This window comes from Andrena cerasifolii, chromosome 10 (genome assembly GCF_050908995.1).
Source record: "Andrena cerasifolii isolate SP2316 chromosome 10, iyAndCera1_principal, whole genome shotgun sequence".
NCBI classification, from domain to species: domain Eukaryota; kingdom Metazoa; phylum Arthropoda; class Insecta; order Hymenoptera; family Andrenidae; genus Andrena; species Andrena cerasifolii.
Window position 1 is genome coordinate 10355369 of NC_135127.1, and position 17834 is coordinate 10373202.

A 17834-nucleotide genomic window follows, 5' to 3' on the forward strand; every position below is an offset into this window, starting at 1 on the left:
GGGGCCAGGGGGAGGAAGTTTCGCGCGAGATTTCCACGGTGCGCGCCGTCGACGTTCCAGTAACGATGAGCTACGGGAAGGCTGTACCTTTTGTGATGCTGAAGGGGTTGATTTGTAGGTGGAGCGGAGGATGATGAACTTTTTATCTCTGCTGAGTTTTCGATTATGAATCTGGACAGGGGAGAGACGTCCCCGCGTCTATTTTCAGCAACGGCGTGGAGCAGAGTTTAGGGGTTAGGATTTACTCAGAAGGGCGGAGAAACTGATAACTCTGGGGAGTTAGGGAAAGGAAAACGCTGAGTTCGGACTCGAACTAATTTTCAGATTAACTACAAAAAAAGAAGCCTAAATGTCTACTTCGGAAAACGGGAACAGCCGCAGGAGCAATCTCCTAGGAATCCATCGAAATATTCCACAAGTTCTTTTTAGAAATCCTTCGCTCGTCCTGCCCATGCAAATAAATCACAGGCCATAATTCCCCGCTGAAGTTACTGAAAATACGTGCTCTGCGAGGAAGGAGGATGTTCTACTCGGAGGATCAGAGAGGATATTGATATTATGTAAGTGGAAGGACAAGGGAGGACGTAAAGTAAGGACGCCGGGCAAAAAGCGGACGCCGAGGCAAGGCTAGTCGCCATATAACGAGTGGTGTAAATTATAAATGCCTCCTTTGGCGAGTCTTCGGCCCGATCCTCGTCATCGTACAACAGGCTTAATGGCAGTCGGTGAAAAAGAACACGCGCTCCGCGGCGACGTCGACCATCTGTCCCCGTGAAAGAAGAAAAGCGTCTCGCTCGCATGCCACGACCATAAGGCCGCGCGCTCGCGCGTCATGCAAAAGAGAAATTCGCGCGGTGAATGGCGCGCCAAAGTTGCGCACGGGGTGGGCACCGGGAGCCAGGGCGGGTGGAGGGTGAAAAAGGAGAGGAATACGAAGGCAGAGAAGCTCGGCGAAACTCGTTTTTAGAAGCAGCAGAGAGAGGGCTACGGAGAGGCGGCTATTTTTCCAAAAATTCGAACAAAACGGGACACCCGTCCCTCTATGCCCCTGGGAGTCTTTGAACAAAGGCTCGCGAAGAATGGCCCCGTGATTCTGTTTTTCTGCTTAGTCCTTTTGCATTCTCCTTTTTTTGTTTTGTCTTTTCGTTCGTTAACGCTAAGCTATTCGCTGAAAGCATTAAATCTGCCGCTGACGAAGCTCGGCGCCCAAAATGCCAGCTTCGGGGATAAAGCGGACGGTGTGAAAGTAAAAATTTTCGAGCCTTTATTTGCTTCGATGCATTCACTGTATAACCCTTAAAGGGAAGGCTTTTTCCGCCTAGTACCGCGAAATTCACTCGTTTCGTACTTAACCCGAGGGGGAAAAAAATAAAACAGGTAACGAAGAAAAACTCGAAAGAAGCCCCGGCATTCGAGGTATTTGAAGCGTGCCACGATTGGAGAAGAAATAAAAGAGAGAATTAACAAAACGTTCCTGGTCTCTTTGGACCGCGCCGAACAAGTAGGGACGCGATAGCAAGAGGGCGCGGTAATGTTCTCGAATATCCTCTGCAGGCTCGTGTGTATTGCGCTCGTTAGTGATCGCGTGTATTTTTCTACGCCAGCTTCATTTTATTAAACCGTGGCGCATGCGACAGACTTTTACTCTCGTTCGACTCGCAATCGACGAAAGGAACCCTCCAGGCCGAAAAGAGTCGTCAGAAACGCGCGGTTGGAATAAAAATTTGCGCTCTGCTCAGCTCTGTGCACATGCAGATGAGGAAGAGAAGAGAAAATTTTCTTCCTTGTCCCACATTGCATTTCCCGCCTTTTCCCCTCGCTCAGAGACAAACAATGTAATTTACAATCAGCTGACTCGTAGATACACAACGCTTTGAAATTTCTCATACAAGAAGAATTTAATTAACGTTGTCGATAGAATCTTATAAAAAATAAAGTACACATCTTAGAAGAAATATTTAAACAAAATATATATTTATTCTAAAACTTCAATCCTTCGTAATGGAACCACAACTCTTTGAAATGCTCGCCGCGTGCACATTTCCCCGTTGATTTCGCAAAATATGTAAGAATGTATACGGTACGCTATATTTTCGTTGCCGGCAGTATTTCCTTCGTCCTTCCGCCACTTCCTCCTCCTCCTCCGTGGAAAATGGGAGGAGGATTGAAAACGCGCCCCCGCCCCGCCGAATCGTCAACGGAGCAATTCAACGGGAATCGTAGCGACAAGCCACGAAAGTGTATTCCGCGTTAGGAGCAGCCCCTGTCCCCCAAGTCTCTGGCTGCGCATACGGACAATTTAATTCGTGGGACGCATTCATCGTGAACACGAACAGCCGCGTAACTCCGTTCGTGCCGCGACGAAATTCGCTAATGCCCGGCTGGGATATTAGTTTAACGCTCGTTGAACGCGCGCACTGCGATCAGAGCGTCGAAGCCGATTAACACAGCCGCGTCGAACGACCTCTGAAAGGATTCAGACTCGTGACTCCTCTGTTGAATGGCCGGGGCCTTCTGTTAGCCACGGGGCATAAAAACGCTCGACTGACAGTGCTCCGAAAATATTACCGGTCGTTACGCTGACTTTCATTGTGGGTCATCGAGCAAAGTATTAGCAGGGAGCAGATCTTTTATTAAACGACGCGTTCCTTCCGCGCGGTGTTGAAATAGAAAATCTTCGAAATGCAATTGCTTCGATACTTTAGACACTCGGAGCGCTTCTGCTATAGCCCAGAGCGGCACATAAGTAGAAAGCAAGAGTAGATAATAGAATTCTTGGGGCTGGCAAAACAGCGACCTAACGATTTATCGATCACTGCGCGTAGGAATTCAACCTTGCTGCATATTTGTCACCAGAAAACTAGTATACCTGAGTCATCTAACTGCTATTTATACGCTGACGCTGCGAATGCTTTTAAAAATCAATCTACGGGCCAGAATTTTGAAAGCTATCAGCCCCAAACGTAACTTTATTCCAGAACGAGTAACCTAATCGATACGTTAATCAAACAGAATGCAATTTCAATAAATTTTTCACTCCTTTTTACCACAAATCTTCGACTTACTCCTACCACGATCTCAAAAGTGGACGCTAACGATAAGCACCGAACTCTCGACATCTCGAAGCGAGTCCAAGACGCAGCTTCCACGCTAATAAACATTCTTTTACGCGGCTGTATCGTTCAGAGGCGTTTTCGAGGGAGACCGTGCCAAATAGGCCGATTAATATAACCGCAACAGCCTTATCTCGCCTATCTTCGGGCAATAATAGTTAATGCTCGATCAACGATTCGCCCCCCCTGTGATTCCCCCTCCGCCTCTCTGGTTCTTACCGACGTGCGGCCAATAAACCGACGCGGAAAGCTCTTTCTGGGGGCTGCTACTCCAGCGTCGAAAGAGTTTGCGCTCGTGAACGGGCACACACGAAACGTCCCTATAGCTGGCCTGCTCGCGTGACGCGAACTTAAACCACCGAGAGATCGATGCACGGTAATGGAGGGAGAAGAGAGAAACAAAGAAGCCTCTCCGCCCTCTCTCTCTCTCCCTCTTTCTCGCTCCTCTCTGTTTCGGAGTGTTCACCGGGGGGACGTGTGCGTCGCGTGTGCCCGCGCGCGTGCGTGAGCGTACGTGACGCGCGGGGATCTTGAAAGAAACAGGAAAGAATTACGGCCCCGTAAATCTCGACCGAGCCCGTTCCAGAGCGAGCCGCGGTGGTGTCGCGGGAAAATGCAAACCAGCGTCTCGCGTTCATTGTGATCCGTGTACATTTCGGTTATTTACGTCACGAGCTCCACCCCTAACGACAGCCAGGGGAATCGGCGAGATCTGTTATCGGGTACCACGCCGAGGTCACGTGACACTGAACTTAACCCGTTCGAATCGGATAACGAGCGGTGCTCGCGCCTGATTCCGAGGCCATAAAAAATCGTACGACGAGCTGCTGGTCGCCGTAACACCGAAGCCGAAAACAGTCCACGGTTAAACGGGTTTCTTTTTTTTTTTTTAGTATTAATTTTCAGTCGATTGAGGACGTTTAGATCCCCTCTTAAAAATGAAGCGTTTAAATCGGATTTCTGTGGTGAGAATTTAAATGTGGTGTGAACGGGTTAGAGGGGCGATTGAATCATAAAAATGTGACGATGTTTATCGAGGTGGGATTCTGCGCTTCCTCCTGAATAGTCGACGAATATATTTACATTAATTCGCTCGATAATTATTCCACGTTGAATGTGGGCTCAATTAGAACTACATTAACGATCGAACTTTTGTGGCGAGATCACGAGCGGGCGAGCACGCGATACGAGTGGCAGCGAGAGTTGGGAGGGTAAATAGAAACGATCGGGCTCGCGAAATGCAAAAGGAACGACGGAGGAGCGGAGATAACGCGCGATTCGGTGCGCACACGCGAGGGAACGCAGCATCGGCTACGACGCAGCGGTATTATAAGTGGAGTGATAAAATGAGATCATCGTTACCGCTTCTCGCGCGCACCGACGCACAAGCGTTCAGCGATACGACCTACGCAGCCACGACGGCACACGCACGCAGCGCCGTGCACCGCGAGAAAACAACGCGCGCATACAGGGCGCTTCAGACCTACCGGCGTGGGTTTAATTATAACGAGTCGTGAAATCAGTGGTCACGTACTACGGAGAATGTTTTAAAAAAAAAGGGTTCAGAATTCGAGGAAAGTTTGTACAATAATCGTAGGTCGAAGAAACAAATACTATTACAGTTAGAAGCGACTTCGGATTTTGGTTTTGAATAATTCCAACTCAATGCTCCGAATTTAAAGTCAGTATATGTAGGAACATAAAGCGAAAGAGCGTGCGACTAGTGAATGATAGTGTGTTCGTTAGAAATCCTTGAAATTTAATAAAATCTTCCAATTTCGATGGATTTGAAATTTAAGATTTTTATGTGGCTTGGCAATATTCATTTTATTATTAGTTATATATAAATAGATAGCCTTGCAATCCAAATAGAATTAGAAGTCACGGAGTTGAATTACTGTTTTCTTTCAAGTATCGTGAAAAAACGACAGCGCTCCGAAAACGCACTAATGTGGCGCAGAGAAGCGTGTCGCAGGATGCTGACCGTGCACCGCACGCAGCTAATAGACATACGACACGTACGACTCGGCATGTAACAGATCCAAGCTTACAGATCGAGACGGCAAAACATTTCAAATTTAGACCTGAGACGCCCTGTATACGTCGGTGTTTACCCGGCGTGGACCGAAAAACGGGCGTGCAATGCGTCGCGGCCACAGCGCCCGTACACCGTATTACGTCAGAGCGCTCCATCGGCGAAGGTCGCCGCTCCGTTCCGAAACGTAAACGCTCAAGGCGCGAAAAAAAATTCCGTGCCCGCTCGGTGGATATCGATGGCGCGTACAGCTCATCCTCGACGAGCAGTGCCGGTAGGAGCGAGGGGCAGGTTGGAGGTTCTAAACTGGTCACGATTCGAAGGAGACGCGAGCGAGAGGATTCGCGAACGAAAAATCAGCGACGCAAGAAAAGGCGTAATAACAAAGGTCGCGGTTCCGAGATCCAGCGACGGCACACGCGCGTCCGTTGCCATGTGCCAATGACATGGCACACGCGATACACGCGAGCAGAGCACAAGGCACAGCCAGTCGATGTAACTTGACGGCGTTCGACTTCGAAAGGGGGATACGAGGGGGGGGAGGAAGAGAAGAAAAAGTATGTAGCGCCCAGGGCGGTACTCACCTCTTTCCCTTCGTTCAATATACTCGGCGGCCTGTAGTAGGGCAGCAATGCTCATATTTCCCCGGTTTGGCGTAATTCTGGCGGCTTCGGTTCACTACCTCTTTCCCTACAATCCCCGGCACCACACACCGCGCGGACACACAACGCGATATACGTTCAGGAACGCGCACGGAATAGACCCCGGTAGGACACACCACGGCGATGCTCTCTGTCGCTGCGTTGTTGTTTTTGGTTGTTGCTGTGATGTTGATGTTGTTGGTCGCCGCTGTGGCCGTTCCCCGAACTTTTCTCTCTCCGCCCGCCGCCTGTGCACGACCGTCTCACCTCTTCCTCCTCTGCCGCCGCCACCTCCTCGTCCTCCTGGTCTCTCGTTCGTCCGGCCGTCCGTCCGCGCGCCTCGCTGACTGCGTTCACTTAGGTGCACGTAACGATACGGCACGCGCACACACACGCGCGGGCGCGAGGCTTAAGCCCGATTTCAAACGGGCACTAGATGCGCGGACGGCAAATCGACGGCCAGGACTCACCAACCGCGATAGGCATCAAGAACCGTCTTTTTTCTCTCTCTCGCTCGTGATATCTTCCCTCACGTTCCCACCGCGCGCACACGTATGTATCTTGCTTCCTCTCCAGTCGTTTCTGCCCGCCGTGTCCGCTGCAACGTCTCGTGTCCGTTTTTCGTGTTTCGCGCGTCTGACCCTTATGCCCGGAGCTTCTGCGTTCGTTCCCTCCCTGTTTTCCACGACGGCCTGTCACTTTGCTCGTGTTACCTTCTCGTTCTACCCTCCGTCTATTACTATCTCAGCCTGACTTCGTCGGTTCTCCTTTCTTCACCCTCGTTTCACAACATTCACTGCGATCACACCAAAACACGTAAAAAAATCAGTTCGTCGAGCGCGAGTACCGAGGCAGGGGTAACGACGCGCCGCTGCTCTACACTTCCTTACACGGAGTCGCGTGCGAGCGAACAACCCGAGAGAGCGTATGTTTCGCGTTAGACGAGAGAGAGAGAGAGAGAGAGAGAGAGAGAGAGAGAGAGAGACAGATAAAGGGAGGGAGAGCGCGGGATAGAGGACAGGCCGAGTGCGAACGGTACAATTGGAAAGAGGCACGCTATAGCGAAGTCACTAGGCGAGTCGAAAGGGTCGAGATTACGCGCGTCGCCGGTAATTTATCGCGGGCGAGCGAGCTGAACACGAAAGAACCTGACCTCGATCGACGGGCCGGTTCGACTGGCGCGCGCGCCCCGAGAAACTCTATTATTTTTGGTCAGAATGCGAGTACCGCGGACGACCGTGCGGCGTGCGTGTGCATGCGACCACTTTACGTGCCGGCTGCTTGTTTTGTGCAGCGACCTTGAACGCGTAGATCTCGCTCGGGAACCCTAGGAGAACGGGTCTAGATGCCGCGATATCACCAACGCGTTCAAATTAAAGCCCTTTACGACCGACCAGAGCTGGATCAAGCACGATGGCTTTCCTCGACAGTTACTGCGAGAATATTATGGCGAACACAGTCCTATTTACATTAGCATTTTAAGACGATCGGGGCGCGATTGTAAGTTGGGAAAAAGGAAATCGGTCAACTTCTCGCGAGGTCAACGATTCCCATGAAACCCGCGCGTAGCGATATGCAAGGTTCGCGCGGCGGCGAGAGAGAGACGAGGCAGCGGTAACACACGCGAAGCGACGCGTAAAGCCCCGTGTGCCAATAAAACCGCAATTTGCTCGTCACAGGGAACGTACGCTGTCACGCGCGAAACTACACACGGCAAATCTTCTAGAAACTCGCATGGTACGCGACCGATCGCGACTGTTGGCTCGTACTGGTTTCCCGTTCGCGATGGGCACACACAGAGAGAGGCGCTCCCTCGATTCCGTTCTCGGCTGGACTGCGAGCGATTTTAAGTACACACATGCACGTTACACCGCCAGGCACAAACACGCCCACGCACACGCGCGAAAATTCCGTACGTGTGCCTGAGCGTGTGTGTATGTATGATCGGTAACGAGCGTGTGGTTCCCATACGAGAAACAACTGTAACACGGTGGGTGCACACGCGTCGACCGTACCGTAGAATGTTGCTTGAATACGCAATACACGCGAAAGCAGTCTTAAGAGTCGCGGGAGAGTGTGTGCCGCGTATATCTGACAATACACATTAACGTACTGTTTCTGACAACGTCCTGTCTAACGTGGATACGTGGTGCCTCTCTCTCTCGCTCACTCTCTCTCTGTCTCTCTCTCTCTCTCTTTCTGTCTCCCTCTCTCCCACTTTCTCTCTCTCTCTCTCTCTCTCTCTCTTTTCTCTGTATACATGCACTCAGCGAACGCATGCATGTGTATGACGTGTAGAGAATCGAGTGTATTTCGACCCTATCGTCCACCTAGTGACATTTGGCACGCCGGATACGTGTTCGCTCACACACGAAAGTAGGCGCAGCTGAGCGACGGTATAAAGAAAGACGGTCACTGCGTGAATCGGCACTGGCAAACACTACTTCTGCACAGGTTTTCGCGGGTACCAGTGAGGGTGGCGGGTGGGGGTGGCGATGGGGGGGGAGGCCAAAGTCGGGACAAAGAAAAAAAAAAGGAGGTTCGAAACTGACCGACGACGACGAGCCCACGAGCCCCCGACGACGACGACGACGACTACGACAAGCCGACGAGCGAGCGACAGCCTGATACCTCCGCACTTCGCGAGCACTCTCACGCATTTATCGATGTCAAACGTCTCTGCACCGTAGAAGCACCAGGAGTCGTTTCTTACGCGCGCCGCGATTGGCCGAGCGGTGCGCGAGTGCACTGCCTCGGCCAATCACCGTCGGCAGCACGGGGCTGCCGTACGAGCCGCCACCAGCACCGGTGGTGTCACGTGAATCTCATGCCCGAAAACAAAACAAACAGCTGGCCGTATTCCTCGTCTCGCTCTCTTGCACGCTAGTGTGCGTGTGTTTTTCATGCACGATATTCCTGGCCTAGGCATCACCCTTCGTCCTGTGCAATGTAGGAAAGTCAAGGAATCGCATGCACCGAATTAACGCGACGATCAAGCTCAATGTTACCGATCTAATCGGGAATCAGCTCCGAGCGACCCGATCGATTTTTAATTCGTTTAAAATCCTTTTCATTGCCTCTTTACAGGGATGATTTATTGTTTCTCTGTCGAAAATGAATTATGCTTTGATATATATATTAAATGTAATGTAACGGCTCAATGGTACGGATCGATATCTTCTCGCATTCGGGATTTTGAGAGAAGTGCATTTGAAAATTCATATAATCGCGCCATCTCCTCCGTCCCACCCATCGCCGCTCATGTTTTTCAAATTGGTACTTCTGAGTCTTCCGCGATGTACGTAGCGTCGAGCATCGCGTTTGAATGTAACGGATTTATGCGGGTGTTCGGCAATGTTTAATAATATTTTCGGGCTGTGACGGTGAAAGATATGTGCGGGAGAAACGTAGGATACCGAAGGCTGGATATTTTTACGAGCTTCGTCGAAGGTTAGAGGAGCTTTTACAAAAACGCTGATGCGCGCGGGAGCTGATCACCGGTGTGTAAGTTCCACGCAACATTTATTTGCTTTCCGCGAAAAAGAATGACAATTCAAAACATGCTAGCTCCCGATCAAATCCTAACGACTTCTATTATACTTCGTCCATCGCGCGATGAAATGTTACAAAGCTATAAATAGTATCCATGTGCAATAATAATGATACAGCAGATTGTCCGCAACGTTTATTGATGTCGAACAGTTGAAGGCGATTAGAATTGGTTATTTCCACCCTTTCATATTTATTTCGTCGTGTATATACATGTTCCCGAATAAATTATCGACCGAGTCAGGCGGCGTATTATTAGAATGTATACAAGTTACAAACGAAAGTAACCTCTTGAAATCTGTTCAGGTAATAAAAAATTTACATCAATAATAAATCTACTTCGAACTGCGAACATAAATCACGTTTCGAGGTTGTTTTGCAAAAGCATATTCTCTTCTTTTTAATTGTTCTTACAAAAATGTGCTGCAAAGTGCAATTAGATCGTGAGTACGATTTTAAAGTTGATTACTATATTATTTGTCTTACACATGAAATGCATCTTTCTCAATATTTTTTATCATTTTATTGATTTTTAAAAAAAATATACATATCAGTACTTTCTCTTCTCTTTGCACACTGACTTGTCAGAGACATCGTCTTTGTAAATAGTTAAATTTAAACATTTTGTCAATTGTTGCATTACATTCGAGTTATAGGAACTATATCAAGTAACGCTAGCGTGTTTTCAAATATAATTTGCAACGCATGCAACATGTATAGTCTTGCAATCATGGTTGGAATTAGATGATCATATGCCTCCTACAACAAAACAGTAATAAATATGTAATAAACTATTAATCACGTTACTATACATAAAATTTTGCGAATTTTCTTCGTATTCACACCTTCTTAAAATCACAAATTGGTCACACGAGGTTCACTGTACTCCAGCTTCATTTTTGAGTTACTTTTTCTAGAAATGTAAATTTTGATATGATCAAATATGTAGTTGAAAATGAGCGATTTTTCACGGTTATGGGGAAAAAATGATTTTTGAATTTTCTTTTCATTTTTTTTTTGCAAAAATCCCCTTTAGAAGACGTAGAGGCGCAACATTCCAACTCGAAAATTGCTCTTGGGGTGCGATACACTCCGTGTGACCACGAAGGGTTAATAGGACTCACAGTTAAAATTCTGGTTCTATGGTAGTAGATACTAAATTTTTGGCACAGTCGTGACAGAAATATGCAAATAACTTGAGGGTTTGTTTGGAACTGAGGTTCACATTTCAAACAGCTCTTTATCATTTCTGGGTACCCAATAATGAAGTTATATATAAGTTCCCATTCTTCCTGCAAATTACAGATCTGTTAACTCAGCAGAATTTGTCTGGCAACTAAGGATGATTAAGCATATTCCTTAAATGAAATACCTCTTGATCTAGTAGAGCAAAATTCACATCATCGATGTTCGGCAAACTAGGATATTCTCCCACCGACTTTTTGTCATTATACTTTTCGATAATAGCCGTTATCCTGGCAGTATTGTATAACACAAAAGAAGCACCTAAAAAACTCACACTGATAGGAATCATGTGTCCAGCAATGTTGGTAAACACATATTAGCTGTTAAATTATAAAAACCTTTTGTATTCGTAGTACTTCTATCCGTTGCTGAATTACATCCAATGAAAACAGAGCGACTTGGCTTTAGAGAGAGTAATTCGAACGTGGCTGTTGCTCTCGCAACATTTACAAGGAACTGATCTTCCGCGTTCACTTCACGCTCTTGCGTTTCAAAATATTTCTGTTCGTTCAGTTCCTTTAATTCGAGGACTTTATTCTCGATATGTTCTTTCCACGTTAACTTTGTCTCTTTAGTATTCAGCTTAGAATTCTTCACAACTCCGCATACACACTTTGAGTAATTATCTTTCACTATTCCTTGCGATTTGGTGGTAAACAGGAATTTAAAATTTGACTCTTCCTCGCTCGTATGGCAACCATGTAAACTTAAAAGCTTCTCGCTGACGTTCTTTATTAAACATAATCTTCTTGTTGTGAGTTCTGATTCCCCATCTTCGTCTATTTTAAAGTGAAACACTTTGTCAATTGGTAAAGGCTTACCAAAGTTATGTTTGCGTGCGATGACAGTTTTGATTGAGTTTGCTGTAAGAGGGAGGCGTTGCAAGAACAAACAGACTCGTTCGTTTTCCAACGTATATCTTTCTAGTTTCACTGACCAGTTACTGCTAGATGATATTAATAACTGTAGAACCTGTAAAAGTGAATATTCGTCAGCATTGGAATTAGGTTATGTTTGCTTCTTTTACAACAGTTATCTTCTGTTATATTTTACCTCCTTTGCAATATCAGTGCCGGTCTTGTCGCCTGTGTCTCTGCCGTGCGTGTGTAGGAAATGTTGCAAAATTGTTGCACACTTCCCATCGCACGGGTCTCTGTCTTGCAATATGCTTCTCCATACTTTAAGGCTAGGTAAAAAGTACAATTCACCATTTGCTGGCAAGTTGTCATTGCTCACTTTAATGACTGAAATATTTTTGCAAATATTCCCACTTAAATATAGTGTTATGTCGTTAATAAGTGCTTGAATGCAAATGGGAGGTACATTTTTCATTTGACACTCCATTTCTCAGATATTCTAGTCAGACCTAGCTCTGATATGCTTTCACAGGTGAGACTATAATGTCCTCAACTAATTTCTTACAAATTTTCATTCAGACATTTCCTTTAAACAGTAGGAAGTTTCTTAGAGAAAGCGAAGATTTGAAAAAATTTACAAATTCGTTTCCTTTTAACGACTTAAGGTCACAATAAAGGATTCCTGTTTGTGGCAAATTTATATAAATGATTTCTTGTAATAGAGAATTCAGTAGAGCAGAAACATGGTTGAAACATAATGATTTTCAATATTTTCTTTATTAGAATCACAAGTTAAATTGTGCAAATAAGTGATTGCAAATATTAACATTAATATATTATCAGCTATACTTATAAATACGTTTGGGGTATCTTACAAAGTCATCACAAAAACAATTTTCTATTTTAAGCGTATCTAGAATGACGATCAATCGTTAAGTAAATTACTCGGCCGTAATACATTAATTAATACCTATAATGTACATCGCCCTCTTTGATATTAATTATCACATAGAATGGTGGTATTTAACGTACGCTATCGCAGCAAGTTCTTTGCAGAACTCTTCCGTCACGATCACACTTTCGAATAGGATATTCTCCTTCTCTCTAAAATATAACGATAACGTTGTTACCTTTAAATGAAGGAATCACGTACAATACAGATTGGAGCATGCTGCATGATATAACCGAGAAGAAAATGATTCTTCCCGCAAAAGCACATAAAGAATGTAGAATAAAATATTTTCGGACGATGCTCTACTTTCGAGAATATCGACTTGGCTACTGCGTCTGGCTATTATATGTTATATCCACTTGTGGCTTATATCACTGCAAAGTCCTGCTCGAATATCAAAGAAGCATAAATGAATAATACTACATGGGCGCTCTACTTTCATATTCTCAATCTTTTAAATGCTTGCATAATATTCTGATTTAATCTGGAAGAAATGATCAACCCATTTATAAACATTCTAATAAGAAACCAAATCATGAATTTTCTCAGACTCCATACCCCAAGTAGAAGCAACTAGTAGTAGACAGACACCGCGGCCAACTCGCAGAATTGCTTACAGAATCTTACAATTTCTTCCAAACGAGTTTCCTCGAAAACGAAGCGTCGTACGAAGAAATTTCCTTTCACATTTTCGATTCAGATTTATACGGAGAAGCCTCCACTTTTCGGTTATACCACGAATCACGCTCCAAGCTGTAGATTAGCTGCCTCTTTACGAATGACTACGTACCCATCATGGGAGCAGTCCTCGAGCAAACGTTCTCGCGTCTCCCTCAGCATCCGCTTGTGATCGGGCGTCTTTGGTACTTCGTTCACGAGCTGCTTGACGACTTTTTGCAAGCAAGTGAACAGGCTCTTTGTGCCCGGTGCTAACGGTAGCAGCGGGTTCAATAGAAACTCGTGCAGGTACGGGTGAGGTAACAGCGCCAGCCTCGAGATCACGACAGTCAGCTGCAGATTGATCTCGTACTTCTGCCTGGGCACGTTGGCCACCTTCTCGAAGAGCATGGTAATGAACGGACCCATGTAGAACCTTACGGAGCAGTGGTCAGCCTCTGGCCTGGAGTCGGAGCTCGCTGAATCGTCGACGGTCACCGCCTCCAACGGCCAGGCCATTAGCGAGCAGTCTGTTAGCACAGTAGAATACTGCCGCTCCAAGTCAGCCATGTATCGCTCGTAATTGTTCACGTCCGTGTCTGTTTGTAGATAACGCGGAATCAGGGACAGGAAACTGAAACGGAGGTTGACTTTCAGCTTCCGCAAATGCCCTCGACGTTTAGCTTGTACAGGGTGTCCCGTAAATTCCTAATTGGGGATTTCTCAATCGAAAATGTGCGATAAAGTTCGTACGGGAGAAAAATGAGTGCATTTTTGGTTGAGGTACGTTCTGGTTGGTTGTATTAGGAGTTACTGCATACCCTGTACAAATATTCTTATAACATAAGATACAGTGTTTTCCTCTGCTTCTTTGGAATTATTCATTAATTTGATATTTACCAGTTGACAATTCTGTGAATATTACTGGGCGCCAGTGTGCGACTGTGGCTCTGCTCGTAAGAAAGATCCAGGGAGCCTTTCTTCTCCCTCTCCCTTTCGTCCTCCTCGTCGCTCCACGATGCAATTGCGCTATCTGCAGCGGTGTTATCGTAATAGCCCCGCGCTAATAGATACACCAATACGAGACAGTGCAGTATATGCTCGTTCCTCTTCTCTATCATTTCCTCGAACAGCTTCAACGTCTCCAGCGTTAAATCATCGCTGTCCGTGAAGCAGTTGTCTATCAGCCTGTGCAACACAGGCGACGTCCACACGTTTGGTATTTCCGGGCCTCTGTCCTGCCCCACCAGCCAGTAACTCATTTCTGAAGAGAAACAAAGTACTTTAATTTTACAGCCAAATCAACGATGACCTATTAATCAACAGTGCACCTGCCTGTACAGAGCGCAGTGGACGTTAATTCCTTCAAGCATTTCGTGACCAACGCGGTGATAAGGACAACGTGGTGCTCAGCCAAAGCTGGCATCACGATCCTCTCGAAGAAGTTCACTCTGACGCTCTTCGCCAACGCGTCCGCTACGTCCGGGTAGGCTTCTCTGATCAGCTGATTGCAGTAGTCGAACCACATGAAGAACGCAGCGACCTGCCTGCAGCCAGAGAACTTCTTCTCCTTCGTCCACGCTGGCGAATCTAAGCCCCACGTCACGTCCACGCCGTCGATCTCGCTCGGATCGACGTGCGCTGGAATGGCATTGAACAGGCTCTCCAGTCTGCTCGATATCAGGGACGTTAAATCACTACTGGCTATCATTTGGGAGAACGATGGGTCGTCCAAGGACGCCAGGGCCATTATTCCCTCGCACGCTCTTATCCTCACTGTATTGTCCTGAAAAAAGATGTTTCCCTTAATACATTTCACGGTGTACGGACTTATCGATCGTTCACCCATCGTGGCACCATCTGATACTAATACTCGGAAGGATAGGACGAAGTGAATTTGATTCTGACCAAACAGATAGATGAAATTACACTTGAACTGGGCAGACGCGCGACTGCTATTTCGTTTTCTAGTATCATTTTACATTGAAGACATCGGAAAGACAAGAAGTTTCCAGCCACTTGCCTCATCCCAAATCGCAGCGTAATCGATATTACAATCTCAAGTTTCCCATTCCCTTACCGCGGTATTTATGTAACTCAGCAAGGCATCTAGTAGAAGGCATTTGGATTTCTGCGGCGTCTTTGGTCTCAGCAGGCTCTGATCGTTCTCGCAATTAGCGTCCTCGCAGGCACCGCCGTAATCCACGTCCAACCTCAAATCCCGGAGGTTCTGCAGGTGCGTGTCTATCTCGTTCATCAGCCCCGGGTCCTTCTGCGATTCCTCACGAGCATCGGACGCGGCCGCCGCGGTGCGCGGCGCAGTCTTGCGGATCGGTTTCTGTGTAGAGGGACTCGAGGACTGGGACGCGTTCTCCGTCCCTCTGGAAGATACCGACGCGTTCGATTGACTAGAAGATCCGTGAACGGTGTCAGCTTTGCTCGACGACCTGTTAGACCCGACAGATCGCCGCCTGTCGCTCTCAGAGCTGAACAAATTCGGATTTATCAGAGTGACCGCCTGGGTGTCGAGCGGCTCGAACAGAGGATTGAACCTGTCCTTCTTCCTCGCTGGTATGTAAGTGACCTTCTCCACCTCCACGCGCTCAGAGTTCCTCCTAGCGGCGACGCTGTGCCTCTGAACACCCGGGGCGTCGTTTATGATGTTGGTCACGTGGGGGTACTTGCAGACCAGGAAGCAAAGCGTGAGGAGGAACTGGACCTCCTCAGCCTCCATGGGGGACGGCGGGTTGCCATTGCACAGGGCGATCAGCCGCTGCACCGGCCCGTAGATGGACGTGTGATGCAGCAGAGGGTACTTGGACCGTCCCAGCAGCTTCCTCAGGAAGGCCAGGCAGACCGTCCTCATCCCTGGGGGAGTCTCGGCGCTGGCCAGCGTGGCCAGCAGGTCCAGCAGCTTGTGCTGCAGCAGGTACTCCAAGCAGGGGCCGGGCTCATTCTCCTCCTTCTCCTCGTCCAACAGAATCTCCAGCAGCCTGTCCAGATGCCGCGGGATGCCGGTCGTCTGTATGGGGACCTTGCAGTTCGTCAGGTGGTTCACGTAGAAGTTCATGAGCTGCTTCCAGTGGTAGGTGAAGTCTTGCAGCGGTGTGGCAGGCGGTGCTATCTGCAATCGACAGGGAAATCATCGTCAGTATCCGCGTACAGAGAGAGAGAGCCGGGATGAGAGTTGGTAAATGAGACTCTGGGTCAAGATCGAATTACGTTTCCGCGCAAGAAAAACAAGTAAGGCGCAAAACACGGCGGCTTATTAAACGTGCACATGTTAACGAGCGGCTGCTTGAACAGGTGCGATGTTGGCTTAAATAATTACATAAGCGGCTAAATATAACGAGGTACATTGTGTCGGACGATTACACGACGTGAGAATGGACGCCAGCTAGGCTGCTACATCGACGGGAACTGCCACGGTTCGCAATGTCCCCTTTTTCGGCCGGTGGCGAGAAAACGGAGCCGCGCTTAAACTGGCCAGGCAGAGGGGCGAAAAGGAAAAGGAAGAATGAGAGTGTGGAACTGGTTTGCCGATGGTCAAAGGCACGCCATTCAAATCGATAGGTGCAACGTAAATATATACAGAGGCACGTGTGACGGTGTGGCTAGCAGACGGTCAGGATGCCGCCTTAGCGAAGTATATGCAACGCGGCGATCGATGATGCTTGAACCACTCTTGCATTGTTTACTTATGGCCCGCTTAAAGCAACACGGCGAAACGTGTAAACGGAGGTGCGTTTTACGTGGACGAGAACGGGAAGCGTGGTCGACGCGGCAGGGACACGGAGCTGGGCGACAAATTATACTGCGTCGCTTATCAGGGTTATCACTCACCACGTCAATGGCATTCTTCAGCGCGATTTGAATGCCACTAATCATTTTAGCGCACCTTGCCAGTAGTCGTTCGCGTTTAGGTCTCGCTAAGCACGAGTATCTCCGCCCTTCCTCGCGCGATACTTCCTCGTTTCTGCATAATTTCGCATCGTTCGACCGCGATTCCGCCGTACTGTCGCTCACCGTCCGCGACAGCCGAGTCCCTTGCGGCTTTGACGTGTCGTGATTCTCGCTCTTGCCAACCAGAGGGCGGCGTTGTCGCGAAATACCGCGATACGGGCAGGAAAGAGGAAAAAATAAATGTGTGTTGTTGTATGTTTCGTCCAGGGTTCCTTAGTGGAACTTGTTAGCGAGCTGCGAGGATATTCTGGTCAGAGGAATTTAAATTTTAGGTGGGCGTCTGTGGTAGTTGCGGCTGCTTAGCCCCCTGGCGTCTGCAGTGGCAACTGCGTTTTTGATTATTGGTGAAAAATTAACGGAGATAAATTATTACACAACAGTCCAGCGTTGGTAGTAAAAATTCTCTGTAATCTTCGTCGATTTGATGCAGACTCCAAGATATGTAAATTCATTTCTAAGCTAGTCACCCTGTAGATTCCTCCTAACTCTGAAAATTTCCGCGTCCAACTTGCAGCTGCTAATCTCGGAATTCCTTTTCGCAGAGAATGAAGCTTAATTCCCATTAAACGGTGTTTAAGTATAAAGCTCCCTCTATCAGAGAAATTGAACCTCGAGTACACAAAGTGTCAAGGCTCCAGCTGGAATCTACGTACACCTAAAGGATTCTACATGGCATGGTTGTACTCAGCGCGCGTGAACGGGATTTACGATCATTTTTATTATCCATCTTCAACGTGTACACATCTCAACAACATTAACCAGTTCGTGAGTGTAAAAAAAGTCGCCACGCTCCGAGAGCAAAGTCGCTCCTCCGAAAGCATC

The 17834-nt window shown here is 47.5% G+C and overlaps 4 protein-coding genes across 10 annotated transcripts in view; 1 reads left to right on the forward strand and 3 right to left on the reverse strand.

The window, feature by feature from the left end:
* The window catches only part of Mxd (MAX dimerization protein), a 204904-nt gene extending 196438 nt beyond the window's left edge, over positions 1-8466 (reverse strand). For 3 of the 5 annotated variants that reach the window (XR_013086506.1, XM_076821181.1, XM_076821178.1), the window contains exons 1-2: positions 8342-8466; positions 5733-6585 (exon numbers count right to left, since the gene is read on the reverse strand). Coding sequence is in view for 4 of the 5 variants with exons in the window: in XM_076821181.1 (XP_076677296.1) it covers positions 5733-5787 (55 nt within the window). In the remaining variant the exon portion in view is untranslated. Of the gene's footprint in view, positions 1-5732; positions 7225-8119; positions 8275-8341 lie in introns of those variants that run through there. The other 2 variants (XM_076821180.1, XM_076821179.1) reach the window with 2 other exon arrangements.
* A 623-nt stretch (positions 8467-9089) lies between these two features.
* LOC143373696 (BRISC complex subunit FAM175B) overlaps positions 9090-17834 on the forward strand; it is a 45748-nt gene continuing 37003 nt past the window's right edge. The window contains exon 1 of one of the 2 annotated variants that reach the window (XM_076821171.1): positions 9090-9293. The gene's annotated coding sequence lies outside the window, so the exon portion shown is untranslated. The remainder of the gene's footprint in view (positions 9294-17834) is intronic. The other variant, XM_076821176.1, reaches the window with a different exon arrangement.
* LOC143373697 (uncharacterized) lies at positions 9362-12062 on the reverse strand. Its single transcript, XM_076821177.1, has 5 exons — positions 11637-12062; positions 10922-11555; positions 10711-10844; positions 10463-10630; positions 9362-10097 (listed from the first exon to the last, which is right to left on the reverse strand). Exons 1-5 carry the CDS (start codon positions 11925-11927, stop codon positions 9978-9980), a joined length of 1347 nt encoding a protein of 448 aa, XP_076677292.1. The 5' UTR covers positions 11928-12062; the 3' UTR covers positions 9362-9977.
* On the reverse strand, positions 12199-17276 carry LOC143373690 (FHF complex subunit HOOK interacting protein 2A). 2 transcript variants are annotated; one of them, XM_076821159.1, is made up of 6 exons: positions 16948-17276; positions 15130-16173; positions 14385-14835; positions 13950-14313; positions 13183-13683; positions 12199-12544 (listed from the first exon to the last, which is right to left on the reverse strand). In XM_076821159.1, the coding sequence occupies exons 2-6, from the start codon at positions 16117-16119 to the stop codon at positions 12445-12447; spliced, it is 2406 nt and encodes an 801-aa protein (XP_076677274.1). In that variant the 5' UTR covers positions 16120-16173; positions 16948-17276; the 3' UTR covers positions 12199-12444. The 2 variants fall into 2 exon arrangements, with proteins under 2 accessions (XP_076677274.1, XP_076677273.1); XM_076821158.1 differs by having other exon boundaries at positions 16893-17276.

Excerpts from the sequence above, each read along its gene's own strand:
- LOC143373697 (XM_076821177.1), bottom strand. The coding sequence starts at position 11,927 with ATGGAGTGTCAAATGAAAAATGTACCTCCCATTTGCATTCAAGCACTT. Across the intron at positions 11,556-11,636 it reads GCACTGATATTGCAAAGGAG|GTTCTACAGTTATTAATATC; the intron begins GTAAAATATAAC and ends TCACTTTTACAG. Across the intron at positions 10,098-10,462 it reads ATAGAACCAGAATTTTAACT|GAGGCATATGATCATCTAAT; the intron begins GTGAGTCCTATT and ends GTTTTGTTGTAG.
- LOC143373690 (XM_076821158.1), bottom strand. The coding sequence starts at position 16,937 with ATGATTAGTGGCATTCAAATCGCGCTGAAGAATGCCATTGACGTG. Across the intron at positions 13,684-13,949 it reads ATTCACAGAATTGTCAACTG|TTTCCTGTCCCTGATTCCGC; the intron begins GTAAATATCAAA and ends CCTCCGTTTCAG. Across the intron at positions 12,545-13,182 it reads GAGGACTGCTCCCATGATGG|AGAGAAGGAGAATATCCTAT; the intron begins GTACGTAGTCAT and ends GTTATATTTTAG.